Source organism: Rhinoderma darwinii, chromosome 13 (assembly GCF_050947455.1).
Source record: "Rhinoderma darwinii isolate aRhiDar2 chromosome 13, aRhiDar2.hap1, whole genome shotgun sequence".
Taxonomy (NCBI): Eukaryota; Metazoa; Chordata; class Amphibia; order Anura; family Rhinodermatidae; genus Rhinoderma; species Rhinoderma darwinii.
The window spans coordinates 6,284,528-6,309,096 of NC_134699.1; the positions used below are offsets into that span (position 1 = coordinate 6,284,528).

At 45.1% G+C, this 24,569-nt stretch overlaps 1 protein-coding gene and 1 long non-coding RNA gene across 2 annotated transcripts in view; one reads left to right on the forward strand and one right to left on the reverse strand.

The window, feature by feature from the left end:
• Positions 1 to 61: 61 nt before the first annotated feature.
• On the forward strand, positions 62 to 11,953 carry REM1 (RRAD and GEM like GTPase 1). The gene is made up of 6 exons (XM_075846400.1): positions 62 to 491; positions 3,725 to 4,019; positions 6,771 to 7,053; positions 8,373 to 8,446; positions 8,636 to 8,837; positions 10,102 to 11,953. The coding sequence occupies exons 3-6, from the start codon at positions 6,771 to 6,773 to the stop codon at positions 10,374 to 10,376; spliced, it is 834 nt and encodes a 277-aa protein (XP_075702515.1). The 5' UTR covers positions 62 to 491; positions 3,725 to 4,019; the 3' UTR covers positions 10,377 to 11,953.
• Positions 8,011 to 24,569, reverse strand: part of LOC142666377 (uncharacterized) — a 17,301-nt gene continuing 742 nt past the window's right edge. Inside the window, exons 2-3 of the long non-coding RNA XR_012851672.1 lie at positions 10,082 to 10,402; positions 8,011 to 10,005 (exon numbers count right to left, since the gene is read on the reverse strand). This is a non-coding gene — a long non-coding RNA (uncharacterized LOC142666377). The remainder of the gene's footprint in view (positions 10,006 to 10,081; positions 10,403 to 24,569) is intronic.

Genomic DNA, 24,569 nt, shown 5'->3' on the forward strand with positions numbered 1-24,569 from the left:
TTTGTGTTAATTCCTCTCCATTTGCAAGATCCCTGCTTGTTGTCAGTGAATATAATTGTTGTTTACATTCAGATGCTTTAAAACTTGTCCTGACCTATTCATGCTCACGCAGGTGCCTGTCTCGTTACAGCTCTCTCTTGTAGGAGTGTATTTTAGACAGCTGCATGATGAAATTCTGGCTTCCTGCAGCCAATACTAGGGGTTATATGATGAATGGCGCAAATAATATATATAATATTTATTTATTTTTTATTTATATATCGTAATGTCGCCCAAAAACCGGCAGCACCTACAATGTCTTCTACGGTCCACCCCTAATCTGGCGTTGTCTTTGCGACACTTTAAGCCACACCCCCATATGTAAAACTGTAAACATTTGTGGGCCATTTTCTACTCCAAATCTGTGCCAATTTTTATCAATGTTTCTCACAATGTTTACATGGATTACATGTGTCCAGGGCGAGAAAAAGACAGAGAAGATTCTGAATAAGGTAGGAATTTGGTTTATTATTTTTTTTATCATATTCTTTGTACAGTAAATTCTGATAATCCGGCATCTGAGTTATTAAAAGTTCCCATCTATTGGAAGTGGAGATGCATAAACACAGATGTATGTATGTTTTTACATGTATATCATTTTCTATGGCCATTTGATAATCCAGAATATTTGATAATCTGGCGCCTAGCAGGTCCCATTGGATATAAAGGCTCTTTTTTTTTCATGTGTTTTTGAGATATATGTATAGATGGGACAGTTTGGTCATCAGCTGATCCTCTGCAATCTTATCCGTTACTAATGGGATAGGGTACTGACCCTGCTGACCACGGTACTGTCCGCACCTCAACACGTAGATTCTCCTAGATTTTCCATGATCCTGCACTAGGACATTGCATATTCAGCAGTCCCCTAAAAAAATCTATTATCAGAATCTCTCTCTTCAGATACCATTAGGCTGGGTTCACACGAGGTCATTACGTCCGTAAAGGCCGGAACGTATTTCGGCCGCAAGTCCCGGACCGAACTCAGTGCAGGGAGCCGGGCTCCTAGCATCATAGTTATGTACGACGCTAGGAGTCCCTGCCTCTCCGTGGAACTACTGTCCCGTACAGAAAACATGATTACAGTACGGGACAGTTGTCCCGCAGCGAGGCAGGGACTCCTAGCGTCGTACATAAGTATGATGCTAGGACCCGGCTCCCTGCAGTGTGTTCGGTCCGGGACTTGCGGCCGAAATACGTTCCGTCCTTTACGGACGTAACATGCTCGTGTCAACCCAGCCTAAGGCTCGCGCTGCCACTTGCTGCTGAGGTTTTCTGCCGTGGATTTGTGGCAAATGTTGCTGATTTTGCTGCGGATTTGTCACGAATTTCATCCTATGCATTGCAAAAGGGGGAAATCCGCAGCAGAATTGACATGATGGAGTTTTAAAAATTAAACACCATGTCCTGAATTCTGCACAATTTTTTCCCACGACATGTGGATGGGGTATTTAAATAGTAACCGAGTCTAAAATTGACTGAAATTTGCAGTGTGTGTGAATTCACCCTACGGCTTGGTTCACGCGTTGCGGCAGAGTGCTGCGCGGCCAAACAAACGTGTAGGGCCGGATTCCCACGTAGCGTAAACGCTTCGGAATTTCTGCAACGGCATTCTGTGCAGAAATTCCACAGCATTTACAGTAGCGGCAATGTGAATGAGATTTACGCCCAATTCACACACAGTTTTTTGGCGCTGATATTGACGTGGAAAAACGGCCTCCCATTGATTTCAATTGGTGGCAGAGACGTTTTTTTCTCCAGCAGCTTTTAGCCGCTCGCAGGAAACAAAAGCACCATGTTCTATCTTGCCACAGTTCTGCCACTGACCTCCAATTGAAATCAATGGGAGGCAGAAAAAGCACTTTTGGCAGCGTTTTGTTGCCCGCGAAATACGCAGATAAAAGTCAAAATTCCTGAAGATTTTTTCTGCCTGCAAAATCCTCCGTGTGAACAGGGCCTTAGAAAATGTCATGCCCAACGCACAAAAGTCATGTGGAAAGTTTTCTGCGGTGCAACTTTCAACTCTGCAGTATGTAAATTTATGCCGCGGGTTCTGTGCGGAGAAGCTGCGTGTTTGGCCCATAGACTTCAATGAGGAGCATAAATTCCGCAACAGATTTGTTTTGTTGCATTTTTTACATTGTTTACGCAGCGGATACGCAGTAAAAACCGCCGGAAATCCGCAGGTCCACATATACTTTGCTATAATCAATGTTTAACACTAAATCCGCAGGTAAAACCGCGTTTCCGTAGCAATGTGAGCAGGAAAAACACACTATTTGGTGCGGATTTCTGTGATAGATTTACCAGCGTTTTTTTTTTGTGGATTTCGCTGCAGATTTTCTGTTGCAGAAAAACTGCAGCATATCCTGTGTGTGAACATACCCTGAAAAAAAACTTTTACCACAAATCGCAGAATTTATAGGCATTGTGTGAACGGGTCCTAACAAAGCAAGGGAAGCACAGGAACTCAGAGCTCGATCCCCATGATGTGAAGGCCTCTCAGCAGAGTACAGGTGGCTGTTTATGTCAGCCAGTATCCCGCTTATGACCCTGCAGACATAGGTCATTGTAAATCTGTAGCAGTGATGAATCTAAGCCCGTATATTGGGGATTTTATGTAAAAAAAAACCTGAATAATTGTGTAAAGAAAAGTTCTGCAGCTGTCTAATGGACTTTATACTTCACCATTTTCAAGATGACTGCTTGCTGTTGGTGAATAGAAACATTAATTGTTTACATTCAGATGCTAAAAACCCATCCAGCTTAATACTTCTCACATCCTCAAGATCTCTGCTTCCTGTCAGTGCATTGTTAAAATCCTGAGACTGCAACCCCAAATAGACCTAATACTTCTCACAGCTGAGTGTTTGCTACAATTGTATCCAGTCTAGACAATGCTCTGTGAGCTAAACAGCCTATACACCAGACTAAGGGCACATTCAGACGTGGCAGAGTTTTTCCACAGAAAATGTTGGTGCAGATTTGGGGCAATTACGCAACTAATCTGCACCAACATTTGCATATTTGACAGGTAATTCAGATGTTGCAGAAAACACAGCGGACTTGCCACAGATTTAAGTTTTTGCGTTGCAAAGGCTGAAATCCGCAGTGAAATTTCGCTTCTTCTCCGCAACGTCATAAGCATGCTGCGGACTGAAAATTCCGCACCGCAGCCTATTTTCCGCAACGTCTGAACTAACTGGCCTAAAAATGTATTGAAACAAATGTAAAAAACGGCCGCTGGAGAATTCCACAGCAATTCCGCCACGTCTGAAGGTGCCCTTATACATTTTACCTGCACTGATACATTGTAACAAACTATCAGGACAGGAGAGAGATTAGTGCTGCTGCTGTGTTTACCTCTGTGGATTCTCTAGACGAGATACAATTGTAGCAAACCAAAGCTGTGAGCGGTATTAGGTCAGGACTGGTTTTCCACCTCGGAATATAAGAATTTTTTTTTTTAAATGTATTATTAGTTTTATTTGCTGACAGCAAGCAGAGATCTTGAAAATGGTGACTAATTGAAAAACAAAGCCGATTAAAAAGTTGCAGAACTTTTCATCACACAGTAATGAGGCTTTATCTACATAAAACCGGATGAGCCTTGGACGGTGCTGGGATCTTTTTTTTTTTGTTGCAATGTTACACATGTAAGTCTTATTTAACCCTTTCCTTCCAGCCATGCTTTGGTTTACATTAGGTAATACGTGGAGTCCCGCTGCCGGGGGTCCATCAAGGAGGTGTGGTTCTATCGCTGCTGCCATATAAAACACAGATGTCCCGTACTTCACGGCGAGAGAGCTGGATGCTGCAAGAGACGTTCACATCCCAGAGGGAACATAACGCCGACACCGTCCTGGGACCCGGCGACTCCTCGTATATAGTAGGACGATATCCAGGGTGTTCACAGACCATCAGCAAGAGGAGAAACTCAGGAGCCAGGAGTCACATTTAGTGTCCTCCACGGGACAGAGGTAAGACCTGAATCACCTTAATGATGACCAGCGGAACCTAGAGGAGGATGGTGGTTGTACTCACAGGAGGTCACATGTTAATAGCGTCATTTGCACAACACATTCGTGTTCGATGGCACTCGAGAACAGTGCAAATATAAACACCCCCTACAATAGACTCCATATACACCATAAATGCCATGTGAACGTTGTGCTATTTCCAGTTCACGTTTAGGGAATGTTCACACGCAAAGCCAAAAACGGCTGAAATTGACGGAGCTGTTTTTAGAGAAACCGACCCCCCCGTTTTCAGCCGTTTTTTAACCTGAAAACGTTTTTTGAGGCATTTTTTCTAGACGTTTCTGGAGCTGTTTTTCTATTGACACAATGAAAAAACGCTCCAATAATGTCTCAAGAAGTGACATGCTCCTTTTTTTTACGGTGCGTTTTGTACGGCACGTTTTTTAAAACGGCGGCGGAAAAATAGGCCCCGTCTGAACAAAACACAGTTTCTCCCATTGAATTCAATGGGCAGATGTTTGTAGGCTACCGTTTTTTCAGGCGTATTATCGAGGCGTTAATGCCCCGAAATACGCCTGAAAACACAGTGTGTGAACATTCCCTTATGGCGTATATGAAGTCTGTTGTATTTATATTGGCATGTTATTTACATTAATAACTGGTATTGATACATATATCTCAATATTGGCACTGCCTTTAAAAATCAAAACTGTTAGTGTTTGGAGGGGTAAAATTTTGATGAATATGTTGTAAATTGGCGTATCATGTAATGCGTAAAACAAGACATTGGGTATGATCATTCGCGCCATATAGGCCCAACTGGTCAAATTCAGCCATATAAGGCCTGATTCACACGAACGCTGCGCATCTCGGACGTGAAAAACTGCAGTTTTTCACGTCCGAGGTGCATCCGTGCTCAGCGCTGCTGGACGCGATGTCACGCACCCCCCATAGTTGAGAGTCTATGGAGGGATGCGTGAAAAGAACTGACTTGTCCTATTTTCCCACGGACCCTTCACATGGCTCATTGAAACAACGGCTGTGTGAACGGCCACATTGAATTACATAGGTCCGTGGGACGCCCGCTGTTTCAACGGCCGTCCCAGGGACGTTTAACACGTTCGTGTGAATCAGGCCTAAAGCCGATTCCCATATAATGTGTGTATACAGAGCGACGGAAAGGTCTATAAGGGTGTGTTCACACGCAGTGACCAAAAACGTCTGAAAATACAGAGCTGTTTTCAGGCGAAAACAGCTCTTGATTTTCAGACGTTTTTGTAGCAACTCGCGTTTTTCGCAGCGTATTTTACGGCCGTTATTGGAGCTGTTTTTTCAATGGAGTCAATGAAAAATGGCTCCAAAAACGGCCCAAGAAGTGACATGCACTTCTTTTTCGCTGGCGTCTTTTTACGCGCCGTATTTTGACAGCGACGCGTAAAATAACACCGCCGTGAAACCCATTGAAAGCAATGGGCAGATGTTTGTAGGTGTAATGGAGCCGTTTTTTCAGGTGTAATTCGAGGCGTAAAACGCCAGAATTACGTCTGAAAACAGTGCGTGTGAACATAGCCTTACACTGAGAACATGTAACGTTTTGGGATCCCCGGGCATTGTGCAGGACCATATATGACCTCACGGTTCAGCGAATGCACACATACTACCTCATCGTATAAGCAATCACAACCGTGTCAATACTTTACCCTGCATCACACAGCCAGCTGCAACGCTCTGCACATCATCCCACAACTAGGTCAATGCTCTGCACCGTATCTCATAACCTGGTTAAAGGGGGTTTCTAGTTTTATGTAAAATAAAAACGTAATCATTGTATAATTTTTGCAACTTTCTGATAGACTTGTGTATCAATTTCTCACCATTATCAAGATTTATGCTTGCTGTCAGTGAACAAGGCTGATAACTCGCTCCGATCATGGACAGGGCTCATTACAGTATATTATCACGGTTCTCCCATGATTTTTGTTAAACTGCCGAGTTCTTGCTCTGATTTTTGCAAAAATTGCAGTAAAACCACAAAATATCAATATCCAAAAAAAAGTTCTGATACATTGTAACGAGCACCTCTGTCTGCATTACATCAGTAAATGTACGTCTCTCTTTTCCAAACACATTAAGGGAGATGTACCAAAACTGGTGGAGTAGAATAGTTGTCCATGGCACCTTTCATTTTTCAGAGGTCCTTTTGCAAATGAAAGCAGCGACCTGATTGGTTGCCATGTACAGTAGAATTGCTTTACTTATCCAGTCCTAAAACTGTTGTGTAATGAATAGTTCTGCGACATTTTGCAACTTTGTGTTTACATTTCTCAGCGCTTGCTGTCACTGCTGGAAAATTCATCCTGACCGATTTGCTACAGTTGTATCCAGTCTAGACCATCCCATGATACATTTTACTTACACAGTAACAAACCCCCAGCTTTGAGAGATTTTCAGTCCGAGCCGAATATCAGTCTCTGAATGTAAACAAGAACGTTTATATTCACTGACAGCAAGCACAAATTTTGGAAAAACAGATTATATGGGTTCAGACGTGGCGGAATTTTTCTTCTGACTCTGCAGGGAATCAGATTTTCTATGGATTGGTCACAAATTCTACCCAGGAAAGAGTCAAGCCGTCTATGGTTTGCGGTGCAATACTCCCCATCGCTCGCTTTCCACCATCTTGGGCGTTCTTGGGGGGTGGGAGACAGCATGTAAAGTGTATGATGAGTTCCTGTCTCTGCTCTTGTTTAGATGTGCGCTGCTCATGTCCCCCTGCGGAGGAGAGCGAGCACACCCCTACCCTGCGCACACCATCACCGTTCAGAGGCCGCCAACCCCATCATGCAAGTTTCTGCTGCCTCTCAGCATGCGGCAGAAACCGATGGATGTGGTCCTTCAGATTTCCGAGACTCAGAGGAAACATCTGATGGACTCTTCAGGGTCGTTCTGCTGGGAGATCCTGGTGTGGGAAAGTCAAGTCTGGTCGGTATATTCAGAAGAGAACAGGACAGAGAAACAGCAGAACAACAACAAGGTGAGTGCAGGGGTCGGAGAGATGCAGTTTTTCTACCTTTTGATCCAGCATTGTGTCAAACCACCTATTAATTCTTCTGATCAATATCCAATAACGTCAAAAAATGTGGTTGGGTCTGATTGTTTTGGTTCCGTGAATACAATTATCATTACAGTGCCCCCTATTGGTCAGATCAGGTGAAAAAATCATTACATTTTTACCAAGTTTTTACCATAATTTACCTGCAATTAAAATTAACATGAAGGCTAGGTGAGGTACGGAATTTGAGCCCCCAAATCGTGAGGCCAAACACAGATGCTATGGTGGTAGACTCTCCCTAGCAGAGATATAGCATGAAGCTCAAGGTCCTGGTGCAAACGCTATACATGGGCTCCACACCTCTACAAATAGCAGTGCTGGTCTGTTATGGAGCATTAGGGACCTATGCTAGGAGTATGCCCCCCAGGAGTAGGAGCCTCTGCACCCCCTATCTGTTTAAAGGGCATGTCCATCTTTGCAACCATTTGATAAATGAAAACAATTTAGGGAACTTTGCAAATATTCTTGATTTAAAAATCTAGTTTTGTATCTACAGCTCCTATGCAGACCTATGTGTCTCCATGGTTACAGACTACAAACCGACCATGTGTAGTCTGATCCTGCAGTCACGCGATCCTCCACTACCTTTGCTCCTTCTTCTTGATGGACAAGACTGTAAGATCAGACAACACACAGGGTTTACTTGTAGTCTGTAACCATGGATACACATGGGTCTGCATAGCAGCTGTATACACAAAATGGTGAGTGACGTTTAACCAAAACCTTAATCAAAGTTGCTTCGTTATTTATATTAGATGCATTGGAGTAATTAAAAAATTAGTTGCAAAACAATACACACCCTTTAAAGGGGTATTCCAGTTACAACAAGTTACCCCCTATCCGTAGGATAAGGGGGTAACTTTCAGATCGGTGGGTATCTGACAGCTGGGACCCTCACCGATCACGAGAACGGGGTCCCGTACCCCCTGTTTGAACGCATGAGCGACTTGCCGTTCCATTCATTCTCAATGGGAGCGCCGGAGATAGCTGAGTACTATCTTGTAACTGGAATACCCCTTTAATATTCGGCTACCTCAAGAAGTAGCCTGAAGTTATGAAGGACTTTATCATGTCAGATCTTGAAGGGTTTGATCCTTTCGGGGAACTCTTCATCGAGCAGGTCCCCAGTGACAGTCTGATCACAGGGGGTCCCACTGTAAGGACCCCCTCCTCCTTTGATTCAGGGTGCCGTGTCCTCACTGGTTTAATTTCTATCAGTAACCACTGACTCTTTCATTTAGAGCTGAACCAGTGCACAATGACGGTGGACGGAGAGGACACAAGTCTCCTCCTGATGGACATCTGTGAAATCCAAGTGAGTAGCTCCATTGACTTAAACCACGAGCCTCCCGGTACTTTAGGGTGGCACATGGAACACACAGTAACGTACCTTCAGCTCTGTTCCTTTTGGCGCTGCTCCTATTAAATACATGGAACACTGTGACAAAAGAATCGCTGCGTGGTGCAAATTTTTGAAGAACATGTATATTCCTTTGCCTTTTAGAAGCGAACGGATAGATGCGACAGCGCCCTGCGAGTGGGGCACGCGTACATCATTGTCTACTCCATCACAGACCGCTCCAGTTTCGAAAGTGCCTCGGAGTTACGGATTCAGCTCCGGCGTACACGTCAATATGAAAATATTCCAATAATCCTGGTAGGGAACAAGACAGACCTTGTCCGCAGTCGGGAAGTGTCTGTGGAAGGTGAGTGATTGAAAGGGAAACCTGCTTAAAGATATGGCAGCTGCCCAAGGACTCCCTTTCCAGCTTCAGTCATCCTCTGCCAAAGTCTGTTCCCTCCTATCTGCTCTTCCCGCTCCTGGGATCTCCCAGAAAACTTAAAGGGGATCTAAACATTTTCGTGCCTAAAGCATTTTAGTCATAAAATACGAGTCACCATTTTACAGTTCTGTGAATGAAGCCTGCAGTGTAAAGCATGGTGGTTTGGTTGAGTTACGTTGCATGTCTATATGCACACATGTAAATACACCTTCTCCTCTAGTCTATACACATTCACTTCCATAGAAATAGCCCATGCATCTGCTGTTAGACCCATAGGGGTGCAAGGGCCCAGCTGTGGTGGTCCCATCCCCCGGTTTGTATATGGCTCTTGTTTACCACAAGCACTGTTCAGGGGCTACATTACACTTCTATACAGGAAGGATGTAGCAGGGCGGGTGAACAATCATCAGGCCCTCTTGACCCCATAGGGGAGGGTATATGCTTTCATCACCTTTAAGTGGCCCCTCCACAATTTTTTGTTATAGGTTCCCCTTATTGAGCAGAGGTAGTTTTTTTTTTTTACGTAAAATGTCAAGATAACAACATCATTACAGTACAGATCTTAATATGTATCTTGACATAAGCATGGCAACCAGAAGATAAACCTCCATTCTTTACACTGCAGGCTGCATTTAAAGAATTGGAAAATGGTGCAAAATAGAATGAAGGTCTGCCTGGTACTTGACGTGCACTGCAGCCTCTGTGATTGGTCTATTCTGAAGATACAGGCTCCCGCAAATGGCGCATGTATTTTGCTGCCTGCACCTAATTGAAAGGGCACCCATGTAATATGGTCAGGCCGAGTCCTCCAGAACGTCAGCAGCTCTTTATGGGTACGAGAGTGAACCCCAAACTAGGAACCCCCCCATTTTTTGATGTCCATATACCGTCCTAATCAGACAACCCCTTTAAAGGGGTATTCCCGTTTTGCACAATTGTATAATGAAAAAGTACTTCATATCCGTGATATACTTTGTATTTCAGCTCTTACGAGCCCTGCACCTGTGCGAGCTGCTTACGATCATGAACCATTCTCAGTCTCAGTTTACATTCACTGACAGCAAGTAGAGATCTTGGGGGGAAAAAGGAACTGAAACACAAAGTATATTAGAAAGCTGCAGAACTTTATACAACGGTTAAAAAAGGCCTTAAACTTTGGCGCTGACCTGTGTTTTCTTTTTTGCAGAGGGTCGCGCCTGTGCCGTGGTGTTCGACTGTAAATTCATCGAGACTTCAGCCGTCCTGCAGCACAACGTCCAGGAGCTGTTTGAGGGGATGGTGCGTCAGATACGGCTACGGAGAGACGGGGCCGATCCGGCCGAAAGCTGGCGCATACGAAGCCAACGCAAAGAGAGCCTCAGCAAGCGGGCACGCAGGTTCCTGGACCGGCTCGTGACCCGCAACAGTAAGACCGTCTTGAGAGTACATTCTCGGTCGTGTCATGACCTGTCTGTCCTGTGAGATGTTCATTGAAGGACAATAAGAACCTACAACACATGGAGCAGAAGGTAATGACCATGCGGACAGGACAAGTATTTAACAGGTGTCGAAAATCCCAAACGGACCCTATTGACTTTAAACAAATGGCGGCTTTCACGGGATGTAAAACGGGGTTTTTTTCCGACCGTTTCGTCTTCTACACGTTTCACTTTATTTTACACTGTAGTAATGTGATTAATAGGACCACTCATAGGAGACTATGCTCTTTTTTATTATTTACTCCTCTATATACACAAAATCCACCGTCTCGGAGGATCCGCCGCACATGACGTTAAGGACCCGGAGTCGCCGATCCTCTCACCTCTCTCACAATCTCTCCATCTTCTCCCTCTTCCCCCCTCCCCTGTCTGCTCTTGCAGGATTTTATGGAACTTTGCCCAGCTCCCTTCTAATCCAACACTGACCAAACAGTGGAAAAATTGAGCTCAGTGTTTACGGAGAGAGGCCGGGAGAGACTGTACGGATAGACGGGGGAGAGAGAGGAGAAGGAGGGATGGGAATGACTTGCAGATCCCATGTCTTAAGCTCAGTCATTAACCATCTAATGGGGGAGGGGGGGCATGCCCTGCCAGTTATACAGTAAAAAACCTGTTATCCGTCATCTGATAATCCAGACAACTTCCAGCACCGAACTGCATTATAATGTGGAGACCAGATGGAAATTCCTCTGCTAAAACCCCAATGTGATAGTAGCCGATTATGAGTTAAAGGGGTTTTCCACTTTCTGAAAACTGATGACCTATCCACCAGACAGTATATGATCGGTACGTGTCCGACACACCGATCCTGCACCAATCCGGCACTCCGGCTGCCGCCGGACGATGTAGCCGGGAGCAGACGGCTCCGGTCAGGGGCGTAGCTAAAAGCTCATGGGCCCGGGTGCAAGAATTCAGCTTGGGCCCCCCTCCCCAGCACCACCATCATCATCATCATCAGACCCCTACGCGCTCCTATGCCCAGACGCCTTACCCAACAGCCCCCATAGTATAATGCCCCCACACAGTTAATGCTCCCATAGCTGCCCCCACACAGTATAATGCCCCATAACGTATACTGCCCCCCATAACAGCCCCATACCGTATAATGCTCCCCATATCAGCCCCCCATACAGTATAATGCCCCCCACAATATCAGCCCCCCATACAGTATAATGCCCCCATATGTGCATAATTACTTACCTATCCCCGTTCCCACGTCGAGTGGAGGATCCTTCGCCTCCTCCGGTGTGTACTATGAGTGACTCAGCGCAGGCAGGCGCTACATCCCGCCTGCCTGCGTCGAGCCGCTCAGGGCACAGGGAATGCTGGATCAAGGAGATGTCAGCTCCTTGCTCCAGCATTGATTGGAACCGGGACCTCGGTGAGTGACTCACGAACCCCCAGGGGGACGCGACCCACAGTGTAGGGATGTCCCGATAACAAAATTTGGACTTCGATACCGATACTTTGTTTACTTTGCCAACAGTAATATAAAAAAAAAAAGTTGTTACATTTTCTGAGGTGAGGCGCGAGGTGCGATGATGAATTTTGAATGTGCCCCACATTAATAGTAATTAACCCCATCATGTTTCTCAGTCATAATGGGTTAATGTGAAAGGTACATGATGGGGTTAATTACTATTAATGTGAGGCACATGGAGGTTAAATTCATCATCGCACCTCGCGCCTCACAATTAGGCCCCATGCACACGACCGTAAATAACTTCCGTTTTCACTTTCACTGGCCGTGCCGTAGAAATGTTCCGAAAATTATGGAACATGTCCTTCCTTTTGCATTTTGCGGGTCGTGCTCCCATACTTTGTATGGGAGCACGGCCCGAAAATGCGGGTGGCAGTCGGCGGCCGGCCGTGCCCACAATCGCGGACAGTGATTACGGGCACGGTCGTGTAAATGGGGCCTAAGTGATAGAAAGCAATTTTTTTTATTTTTTTTTACAGAGTACACATCATAAATGATGCAAAAAAATAGTTGTGCAGGTTATTACGGCCGCGCCAATACCGAATATGTATTGAGACTTATTTTAATGTTTATTGTAAAAAAGGTGTATGTGTAATTTTTTTATTTAACATTACTTTGTTTTTACTTTATTTTTAAACTTCAATGTACTGGCCTATAGCTATAGGCCAGTACATTAGCCTCTGTACGGATAGTACACAGGTAGTTGTTAGGACATAACTCAGTATGCTCTAACAACAGGAAATATGGTAGGACAGCCCTGGGGTCCTTCAATGGACCCTGGGCTGTCTGCCCATATATGGTATGTCACTTAATCGCGTCACAGGAATTCCCTGTGACGCGATCCATGTGGCATCCCCCCTTCTCATTTTCCCCTGAATGCTGCAGTCAGCTTTGATTGCAGCATTCAGGAGAATAGCGGCGGAGATGAGCGGTTTCTCTGATCTCCGCCGTTATAGAGTGGGGCTGCGGCTGTGTAATACAGCCATTGCCCCGCTCCTGACAACAAGTGCGCGTGCGGTCAGAATGAGGAGATGCGGCCGGCGCTGCACTAATGAGCGGCGGTTCAGGCACTGGGGACAGAACATGGGGGTGTTTTGTAGCGCGCCCGCCATGTTCTGTCTCCAGTGCCGCCGCTAATTAGTGCAGCGCCGGCCGCATCGCATCATCCTGACGGCGCGCACATGTTGGAACTCAGGAGCGGTGCAGTGACTGTATTACACAGCCGCAGCCCCGCTCTCATAGTCATGTGTACTATACTGTATTGTGCAGTTTGCGGTGGAGGAGGGGGGGGGCTGTGATTTAACGCCCCCCCCCCCTCTCCACCGCAAACAACACAATACATTACAAGGCATCACAACACAATACATTACATTACAATACATTACATTACAACACAATACATTACACTGCAGCTTACCTGGAGTCCTCCGCACCAACTCTTCTGCTCTGTCTGGAAGCCGTGTCACGTGACAACACGGTCACATGGTACACTAAGTGTACCATGTGACCGTAACCAGGAAGTGCCGGCTTCACGGCACAGAAGATTAATAGGAAACATGCTGTATGGCAACGGGGGCCCGTGGGCCCCCAAGGCTTAGGGGCCCGGTCGCAACTGCGACCCCTATAGCTACGCCACTGGCTCCGGTCAAAGAATAGCGGCCGAGCTGCAGTATTCAAGTGAATAGGAGCAGAGCTGCAGTTCCGCCGAACGGCCACTATGCAGTGGTCGGAGTCATCTGCTGCCGGCTCCAACTACTGCATTCCGTTCCAAACATCCGGTGCACAGAGGCAGCCGGAGTTGCGGATCGGTGCGGGGTCCGGATGTCGGACACCCACCGATCATATACTGATGACCTATAGGTGCATAGGTCATCAGTTTTCAGAAAGTGGACAACCCCTTTAACAATTATATTCCGTGCCGATCTTCCTTTACACTTACAAGTGAGTTTTATATACTTTTTCTATGACTGTCCAATAATCCAGAATGTCTAATTATCCAGCACCTATCAGGTCCCATTGATGGTGGATTAAAGGACTTTTACCATATAAGACTATCAGTGGTCTGTGTCCTGTAACAGAGGTGTGTGTATCTTCTGAATGGTGTTCGGAAATACCGGAGCATAAACTGAGTGGGTGCGGAGATAGCAGTCATACCCGGGCCCTGGCGTCTGAAGGGGCCCAATACCACATAAGAAGACACCAGTATCATAAATGGTAGGTGGGGGGCCTGTGACAGATCTTGCATTGGGGCCCCGAATCTTCAAGTTACCCCTCTATAGAGACAGTAATCTTATGCCAAAGATTGTAAGCAAGTTTGGGTTTTTAGTACAAGGCTCTTCTTCAGAATGCATTACTTGGGGAGGGGGTATTTTTGGCCCTGGACCCCAAGATCTTCAGCTGTGTGGGGGATGAGTAACACTACCAGTCACTGGAGGTCTCGGTTAGGGCTCTTGCACACGACCGTGTGCGCCGCCCGAGTCCCGTCCGTGATCCGTGGAAAGATAGGACATGTTCTATCTTGCCACGGATTGGAGAGTCGGGATCCGTTTTCACTGAAGTGAATGGGTCCATGAAAACTATCGGGTGCCACTTGGATGCCGTGAAAGACGGCCTGAGTGGCACTCGTCGTGTGCAAGAGCCCTTAAATTAAGGTGGGTGATGGGGGCAGAAGGTCAATGGTGCTTATTTTGGGGTTGGTTTGGCCATGGAAGGTTCAACATCTTCAGCCCTATACGCCCCATATTACAATAGAGTTCTGGATCCTATAAAGAACATTGTTCTTGGTCTGTAAATAAAATACTTGTGTATATAAAGTTTATTACACATTATAAATGGATATTATACTGGCTAAGAGTGACCATATGGCCATATACTAAGGTGCCATGGAGGCGGCCACGTGGCCCCTCTCAGCTGCAGAGATTTTATATAGAGCGTATTATATTGTGAACAGGAGGTCGCAGGAGGTCGCTGACTTGTCTTAGTTGGGGCACCGAGCGTATGCCCTAGTTGAAAGAGGTATGCCTCCATAACAGAACCCCTTGTCGTGCTTTTTCCACACTTAATCTGCCTTAAAGGGGTAGACTAACCTTATTCAAAGTTGTCAAGGATTAGAGAAAAATGGTCTCCTGTCCATATCTGGTATTGCAGCTCGGCCCCAGTCACTTGGATAACCCCAGGGGCGGACATACCGCATGTGCAGCCGGTGCAGCTGCACAAGGGCCCCGCGTGGGAAGGGGGCCCGTTCCTCTGCTGGCCGACTCAGTTCTCAGCTGCGCGATGCTGAGGACTGAGACAGAGGCCCGTGGACCACTGGCGTAGCTATAGGGGTCGCAGCGGTCGCAATTGCGACCGGGCCCCGAAGCCAGGGGGGCCCACGGCCCCCCGCACCACATCAATAAAAAGTTACTATAGTAACTCGGGCCGCGGGCCCCTGTTACTATAGTAACATACTTTACTTACCTTCCTGGTTCCGGATCGCAGCGGAGGTCCTGACGTCAGGCGCTGTGCGCAGCACATGACGTCACAGCGCTATGCGCCGCGCACAGCATCGAGACGACAGAACTCCCGCCGCGGCCGAAGAGGAAGGTAAGATAGCCCTGACTGGCGGGGTCCGACTCCTGGGACCCGCCAATCAGCTGTTTTGAAGGGGCCGCAGCACTCGTACGAGAGCTGCTCCCCTTCATTCCTGTCACTTCATTCCGGTCACACTGTGAATCGGTTTCGGCGATTCACAGTGTGGGCGAGTAGTGAAATGAAGGGGAAGCAGCTCTCGTACGAGTGCTGCGGCCCCTTCAAAACAGCTGATTTGCGGGTCCCGGGCGACACATCAGCTATTGATGGCCTATCCTGAGGATAGGCCATCAATGTTTAGGGACTGCACAACCCCTAAGCCTACGATGTAGCAGGCTTAGGGGGCCCATGAGACAGGATCACAGATTGTGTGATGCTGTCTGCTGGGCCCTGTATCTAAGCCAATCACATGGTAGGCTTAGATACATGGCCCATGCGTGATCCTGTCTGCTGGGCCCTGTATCTAAGCCTACCACACTGTAGGTTTAGATACAGGGCCCCAGCACACAGTAATCTTATACTGTATAAGATTACTGTCTGCTGGACCCTGTATCTAAGCCTACCTTGTGGTAGGCTTAGATACAGGGTCCCACAGACAGTATCACACATGGGCCCTGTATCTAAGCCTTAGGGTATGTGCACAGACACTAATTACGTCCGTAAGTGACGGATGTATTTCGGCCGCAACTACCGGACCGAACACACTGCAGGGAGCCGGGCTCCTAGCGTCGTACTTATGTACGACGCTAGGAGTCCCTGCCTCGCTGTGGGACAACTGTCCTGTACTGTAATCATGTTTTCAGTACCGGACAGTTGTCCGGCAGCGAGGCAGGGACTCCTAGCGTCGTACATAACTATGATGCTAGGAGCCCGGCTCCCTGCAGTGTGTTCGGTCCGGTACTTGCGGCCGAAATACGTCCGTCAATTCCGGACGTAATTAGTGTGTGTGCACATACCCTAACACATGTGTTACTAATCATTTTTTGTGTGTTTTCTTACAGGTTCGGTCGTTGGACTACGGCGGATTCCAGGACTACTTCGATGACAGCTTTTTTTTTTATTAATAAAATGGTTAATGAGGGTTGTGTTTTTTTTTTTTATTTCAATAAAATATTTTTTCTATGTCTTTGTGGTTTTTTTTAAACTATATTACTACCGCCTTAGTAATGGCCGCCGGCTGATTGACAGCATCCATTGCTAAGGCAGGGCTTAGTGTTAGCCGGTGCAGAGGCTAACACTAACCCCCTTTATTACCCCGGTACCCACCGCCACCAGGGGTGCTGGGAAGAGCCGGGTACGATCCAGTACCTGACCATCTGTAGTGATGGTCGGCCACTGGGGTGGCCGCAGGCTGGTATTATCAGGAGGGGAAAGGCCAGATACAGTGGCCCTTCCTACCCTGGTGATGCTAGGCTGCTGCTGCTTTATTGTATCTGGCTGGTTATGAAAATGGGGGGGACGCCACGTCATTTAAAAAATAATTGGAAAGAACGATGTCGGGTCCCCCCCAATTTTCATAACCAGCCAGATACAACACAGCAGCAGCAGGCAGCATTACAAGGGTGGGAAGGGCCACTGTTTTTGGCCTTCCCCAGCCTAATACTACCAGCCTGCGGCCACCCCGGTGCCTGCCCGTCACTACAGCTGGTCGGGTACTGGTTTGTACCCGGCTCTTCCCAGTACCCCTGGTGGCGGTGGGTACCGGGGTAATAATGGGGGTTAGTGTAGACTCTGCACCGGCTAACATTAAGCCTCGCCTTAGTAATGGAGGTTGTCAATCAGCCAGCGGCCATTACTAAGGCGGTGATAACAAAGTTTAAAAAGATACAAGCACATAGAAATTTTTTTTATTGAAATAAAAACACAACCCTCATTAACCATTTTATTGAGAATAAAAAAAACGCCGTCATTGAAGTCCTCGTATCCGAAGTCCAACAACCGAACCTGTAAAAAAAACACAAACACACAAAAATAATCAGTAACACATAAAGAAGCAAAATTATTATTCTTACCTTTCCTGGGTCCAGCGCTGGAGCCGCAATGTCAGCGAGCTGGGCCCTGTATCTAATCCTATCATGTGTGATACAGTCTGCTGAGCTGTGTATCTAATCCAATCATGTATGATACTGTGCTGGGCCCTATATCTAATCCGATCATGTGTGATACTGTCTGCTGAGCCACTGTATCTAATCCTATCATGTGTGATACTGTCTGCTGAGCCACTGTATCTAATCCTATAATGTGTGGTACTGTCTGCTGAGCCACTGTATCTAATCCTATCATGTGTGATACTGTCTGCTGAGCCACTGTATCTAATCCTATCATGTGTGGTACTGTCTGCTGAGCCACTGTATCTAATCCTATCATGTGTGGTACTGTCTGCTGAGCCACTGTATCTAATCCTATCATGTGTGATACTGTCTGCTGGGCCACTGTATCTAATCCTATCATGTGTGATACTGTCTGCTGAGCTGTGTATCTAATCCTATCATGTGTGATACTGCCTTCTGAGCCACTGTATCTAATCCTATCATGTGTGATACTGTCTGCTCAGCCACTGTATCTAATCCTATCCATAGTTTATAGGGTCGTAGTGCTATAGATATGCTATGCTGTCTCCTATACACACACTTTTTTTTGGGGCGGACACATATGTATTGGGGCTATTTCCCGGACATTTTAAGCCCTGAGGGTATGTTCACACGGCAGCGTCTGTTACGGCTGAAATTACTGTGCTGTTTTCAGGAGAAAACAGCACCGTAATTTCAGCCGTAATGGCATGTGCAGGCGTCTTTTGCTGCGTCCACTACGGAAGTAATTGAAGCTGGTTTTCCATGGAGTCCATGGAAAACGGCTCCATTTACATCTGAAGAAGTGACAGGCAGTTTTTTACGCGCCGCCTTTCGACAGCGGCGCGTAAAAAAAAATGACCATCGGCACAGAACATCGTAAGACCCATTCAAATGAATGGGCAGATGTTTTCCGACGCTTTTGAGCCGCATTTTCGGATGTAATTCAATGCTAAAACGCCCAAATTACGTCCGTAAATAGTGTGTGTGTGAACCCAGCCTTAGTGACGCCCCGGCTGCTAGTGCTGCATTGTTGGGTCACTTAGGAGACCCAGCGATGCAGCTGAAAGCGGACCGTCGGCCATGAGAAGTTTGCGGGGTGGGGGGGGGGGGGCCCTGGCACATTATCTGCACAGGGGCCTTTTGCAGTCTGTGTCCGCCACTGGATAACCCCCCTCCCCATATTACACCAGTACACCGCTGGTTAATACTTGTTCAGCTGGTCATTCCCACTTTCCTATTGATCATCATCATCATCAGCAGTAAGTTACTATTTAACCTACTGACCTTACTAGTACTCGCTCTGCTCCACCATAACTGCCGTGATGTCATCTGTTGCCCATGTGCTAATATTTTGTATTCCATCTAAACCCGTATGACGTCGTGTTCTGCTCCATCTGAATTAATTTTGTAAGAATCATTGACCTGGACTCGTTCCATCTACGGCGAATGTGTCTAACGTTACCTCAACCTTTATTCTCCACTGATGTCATCCAATTCACTATTTTATCTGTATATATTCCTGCCCGATACTATACTCCATCTGTATCCATCTTAGGACCATTCTTAACTGCATTAAGCTCTAGGTTTATGATCTACTGTGTATATATATATATATCCACCTTGCTTCGCCTCAGAATCTACTCATCTGTATCTACTTTAGGCCCCTGCTCTACTCATTTGTATTTTACCTAGCTTCATGCTCTTCTCCATCTATCTACTTTACAACTATGCTCCACTCCATCTGTTTCCAATCTCGGACTGTTTTCTACTCCATCTGTATCATCTTAGGACCATTCGCCACTCTCTGTATCCACTTTAGGACCATTCTCCACTCCATCTATGTCCACCTTAGAATAATTTTCCACTCCATCTGTATCCATCTTAGGACCCTGTTCTACTCCATCTGTATCACATTAGGACTATTTTCCACTCCATCTATATCCTCCTTAGAATCATTTTCAACTCCAACTGTATCTATTTTAGGACCCCATTCTACTCCATCTATATCCACCATAGGACCATTCTCCACATCATCTGTATCCACCTTACGACCATTCTCTACTCCATCTGTATCTACTTTAGTCCCCTGCTGTACTTGTATATATGTCACCTAGCTTAATTTTCTCCATGTATATCAACCTTACACCAAGGTCTACTCCATCTGTATTCACCACAGACTATTCCAAAAATTGCTGTTTTTTGGTCACCTTAGCTCTCCAAAAAAATGAAATAAAAAGTGATCAAAAAGTCGCATATACCCCAAATGGTATCAGTGAAAACAGCAGCTCGCCCCACAAAAGCTAAGCCCTCACATCGCTAAATTGACGGAAAAATAAAAAAGTCGGCTCTCAGAATACGGCGACACAAAATATATTTTTTTTAGCAAATAGGTGAAACATAAAACAAAACATAGAAATTTGGTATCGCCGTCATCGTATCAACCTGTAGAATAAGGTGAATATGTCGTTTTTACCGCCTGATGTACGCCGTAAAAAGAAAACACCCCAAAAAATAGCGTAATCGCTATTTTGCACACTTCAGTTAGCGTAGTCGACTACGCTATTGATTCCGTTGGAAAACCGGGAACCTGCCGGAATGGTGACGAACGGAAAGCATTAGCGATGTTTCCGTCACCATTGAGATCAATGGTGACTGAAACGGAAGCTGTGCTGTCACTTTCACTTTCCGTTGCGGGGTTCACCCGACGGAACCTTCCGACGGAATCCCGGAACGGAAATGAACGGTGATGTGAACAGGCCCTTACAAATATTTTTCAAATGGGAAAGTGGATCAGTAGCTTCTGTTTTTATTAAAGGGGTTTTCCCACCAACTAAAATACACTTAAATGTGTCCATAAACGGCAGTTCTACATTTGTGCAATTCCATGTTCTTTTCTACAATGTCCTGTTCTAAAGATATATTATTTCCACGCCTCTGTCAGAAGTTTTGTTGTGTTACTGGTTGCCCTTGGATCCGACCATAACCCATATCTCTGGCGATGGTCGGGAAAAGACACATCCCGACCACAGTACGGCTTTGTGGTCGCTTTCAATGTTCTCATGAACGCGCTTTATTTAGTTTGCACTCGGGAACTTCCGATGATTCCTGAGTACTTGTTGTGACTATAAGCCCGTAGCTTCTACTGCGCGTGCGCACCGCTGTCCAAATCCCCGCCTGCACTCGGGAACCGGCAACCAGCAATTTGTAAAATTCCTCATGTGGGATTTCATCATTCCGCTTGATGAAGCCTGGTGGTGAAAAGCATTGGGTTGTAAGTAGGCTCCTGGCATTCTCTACTTTCTACCCCATTGATCCCCAACCACCGTGCCGCGGACCAATAACGGGCCGCGGATCAGTTGGTACCGGGCCGCAGTATCTGGTATCAGCCCCGGTGGCCGCAGGGAATTCCGGGCGAAAAACCGCACCAAACTGTTTCTCGCCTAGAATGTCCGCTGCGGAAACTGCTGAGCATTTAGCCGGCCTATCAGCAGGCCGGCCTCCTGGGATAAAACGTCATAAAACTGTGATTGGCTGCAGCGGTGGTCACATGGGATGAAATGTCATCCCAGGAGGCTGGCTTGGAGGAAGAACACAGACTTCTGGGTAAATATTTTGTTTTTATGAGTTGCGTTTTTGCGTCATAATCGCTGCGATTCCGCCGCAATAAACGCAACATCTGCTATTTGTTACGGGATTTACCTCCCCATTGAATTCAATGGGGAAAACCCGCAACAAATAAGCCGCGATTACGCATTTACGCAACGTGTGAACTGACCCTAGCCCCCCCAACCGCCATCGTTTAACACTATTTTCTCCTTGGCGTTTATCTATGATTGTATATGTCGTAAACTTATCCCCAAAAATTTCGTTTTGAGTGCAGGTTACAACCTACACTTTTACATGGAAACTCCCATCAGTCAGCCGTACCCTGGTACCGAAACACGACAGGTAATGGGGGTGCCACCTCCGCTTCTGCTCCGTGGGGTCCAGCGATCTGTTGGGGCTGCCATATAACATACAATACACAGGCCCTGATTATAAAGCGGAGCCCTCGCTGTACAGCTTCCAGCGACAGAGCTGAGGGAACATGTGCTGTATGTGCGCAGCTGCATTTACGTAACTTTTACATATAAATCAGGGTTCCGGCAGTGTTTATAGGGTGTTTCTCAGTGTTTTTATGTAGAGTATAAATATCTCGCTGTGTAAGGTGTCCTTAGTAACGCAACGTCAAGCCGCTCTTAAACAAGGCTTTGATTTCCAAGAAAACCTTACTGTATGCATACAAACATAGGGGGCCGGGGGCAGGGGCTATGGAAAAATATTCTGTAGGGGAAACAGTTGTATTGTACATGACTCCTATGCCTGGATGCAGCGCAGCGCGAATACTGTGTTTAATGACCTGGCACACATCTGATAAACACAGGGGCTGCGTGTACTGTTAGGCTCTGCCTGTTATTGATTTGCTGGGACACAGAAAGGAGACTCGGAGCCTGGGGCCCCTCGCTGCCCCTCCCCCTGCTGGAGCGGAGAGGGGTTATAGATGCTGCACATCCTATAAGCATATAGACTGTAATGAAGGATAAGAGCACTGACTGCTATAAGTTAACTTAAAGGTTCAGACTACCCGCTTATTGAAAGGCAACTGTTAGTAGGATAGGTACATTTCATGTAATGCCCGCTATTACCCATGCCATCTTTCATTGAGGCTTTCCACAAGGCAGAAGTGACACCCTATACAATTGTACGTGAAGCTTTCAATGACTCTATATCACTTTCAGTATTGATATGACTGTAGGAAGTAGATATGTGAAATGCCCGCTGCTTCCTGCAAACAACGTAGTGGTGGTTACACTAGATCTGCCTATCAACGTAGCCTATATACACTGGATGGCGACTGAAGTGACAGGAAAAAAAGAACATGAAGACTGTGGGACAGAAATATATCCCCCGCACAGAACACTGCAATAAAAAAAATACTGGAAAATAAATATTCAACCCCCTTCATACAAGAATATAATTACTATAATACTGCCCCCTATATACAAGAATATAACTACTATAATACTGCTCCTATATACAAGAATATAACTACTATAATACTGCCCCCTATGTACAAGAATATAACTACTATAATACTGCCTCCTATATACAAGAATATAACTACTATAATACTGCCCCCTATATACAAGAATATAACTACTATAATACTGCTCCTATATACAAGAATATAACTACTATAATACTGCCCCCTATATACAAGAATATAACTACTATAATACTGCCCCCTATATACAAGAATATAACTACTATAATACTGCCCCCTATATACAAGAATATAACTACTATAATACTGCCCCCTATATACAAGAATATAACTACTATAATACTGTCTCTATATACAAGAATATAACTACTATAATACTGCTCCTATATACAAGAATATAACTAGTATAATAGTAATCCTATATACAAGAATATAACTACTATAATACTGCCTCCTATGTACAAGAATATAACTATTATAATACTGCCCCTATATACAAGAATATAACTACTATAATACTGCCCCTATATACAAGAATATAACGACTATAATACTGCCCCTATATACAAGAATATAACTACTATAATACTGCTCCTATATACAACAATATAACTACTATAATACTGCCCTCTATATACAAGAATATAACTACTATAATACTGCCCCCTATAAACAAGAATATAACTACTATAATACTGCCCCTATATACAAGAATATAACTACTATAATACTGCCCCTATATACAAGAATATAACTACTATAATACTGCCCCTATATACAAGAATATAACTACTATAATACTGACCCTATATACACAAGAATATAACTACTATAATACTGCCCCTATATACACAAGAATATAACTACTATAATACTGCCCCTAATGTACAAGAATATAACTACTATAATACTGCCCCTTATATACAAGAATATAACTACTATAATACTGCTCCTATATACAAGAATATAACTACTATAATACTGCCCCTATATACAAGAATATAACTACTATATTACTGCCCCCTATATACAAGAATATAACTATATAATACTGCCCCTATACACAAGAATATAACTACTATAATACTGCCCCGTGTACAAGAATATAACTACTATAATACTGCTACTATATACAAGAATATAACTACTATAATACTGCTCCTATATACAAGAATATAACTACTATAATACTGCCCCCTATATACAAGAATATAACGACTATAATACTGCTCCTATATAGAATATACCTACTATAATACTGCCCCCTATATACAAGAATATAACTACTATAATACTGCCCCTATGTACAAGAATATAACTACTATAATACTGCCCCCATATACAAGAATATAACTACTATAATACTGCCCCTATGTACAAGAATATAACTACTATAATACTGCCAACTATGTACAAGAATATAACTACTATAATACTGCCCCCATATACAAGAATATAACTACTATAATACTGCCCCCATATACAAGAATATAACTACTATAATACTGCCAACTATGTACAAGAATATAACTACAATAATACTGTCCCCTTATAGACTCGAACTGCTGGAAATTGATACCTTGCTGATGTATGTTTTTATTGTCTGGTGAACAGGAGCAGACCACCTTCATCTGTGTCTGTATTGCTGAGTTCTTGTCACTGTATGAAACTGAGCGGCTAATCCAGGAGTTGGCCAAGTGTAAAATAGACACTCACAATATTATCGTCAACCAGTTGGTATTTCCTGAACCTGAGAAACCATGTCGCATGTGTGAGGCCAGACACAAGATTCAGTCAAAGTACCTGGACCAGGTAAGTAATACGTGAGGAGAGGGCACCTTATGAAAAGGGTTATTCGTGAATTAAAACATCACCACAGTATAATACTGCCCCTTATGTACAAGAATATAGCTACTATAATACTGCCCCCTATATACAAGAATATAACTACTATAATTCTGCTCCCTATGTACAAGAATATAACTACTATAATACTGCCCCCTATATACA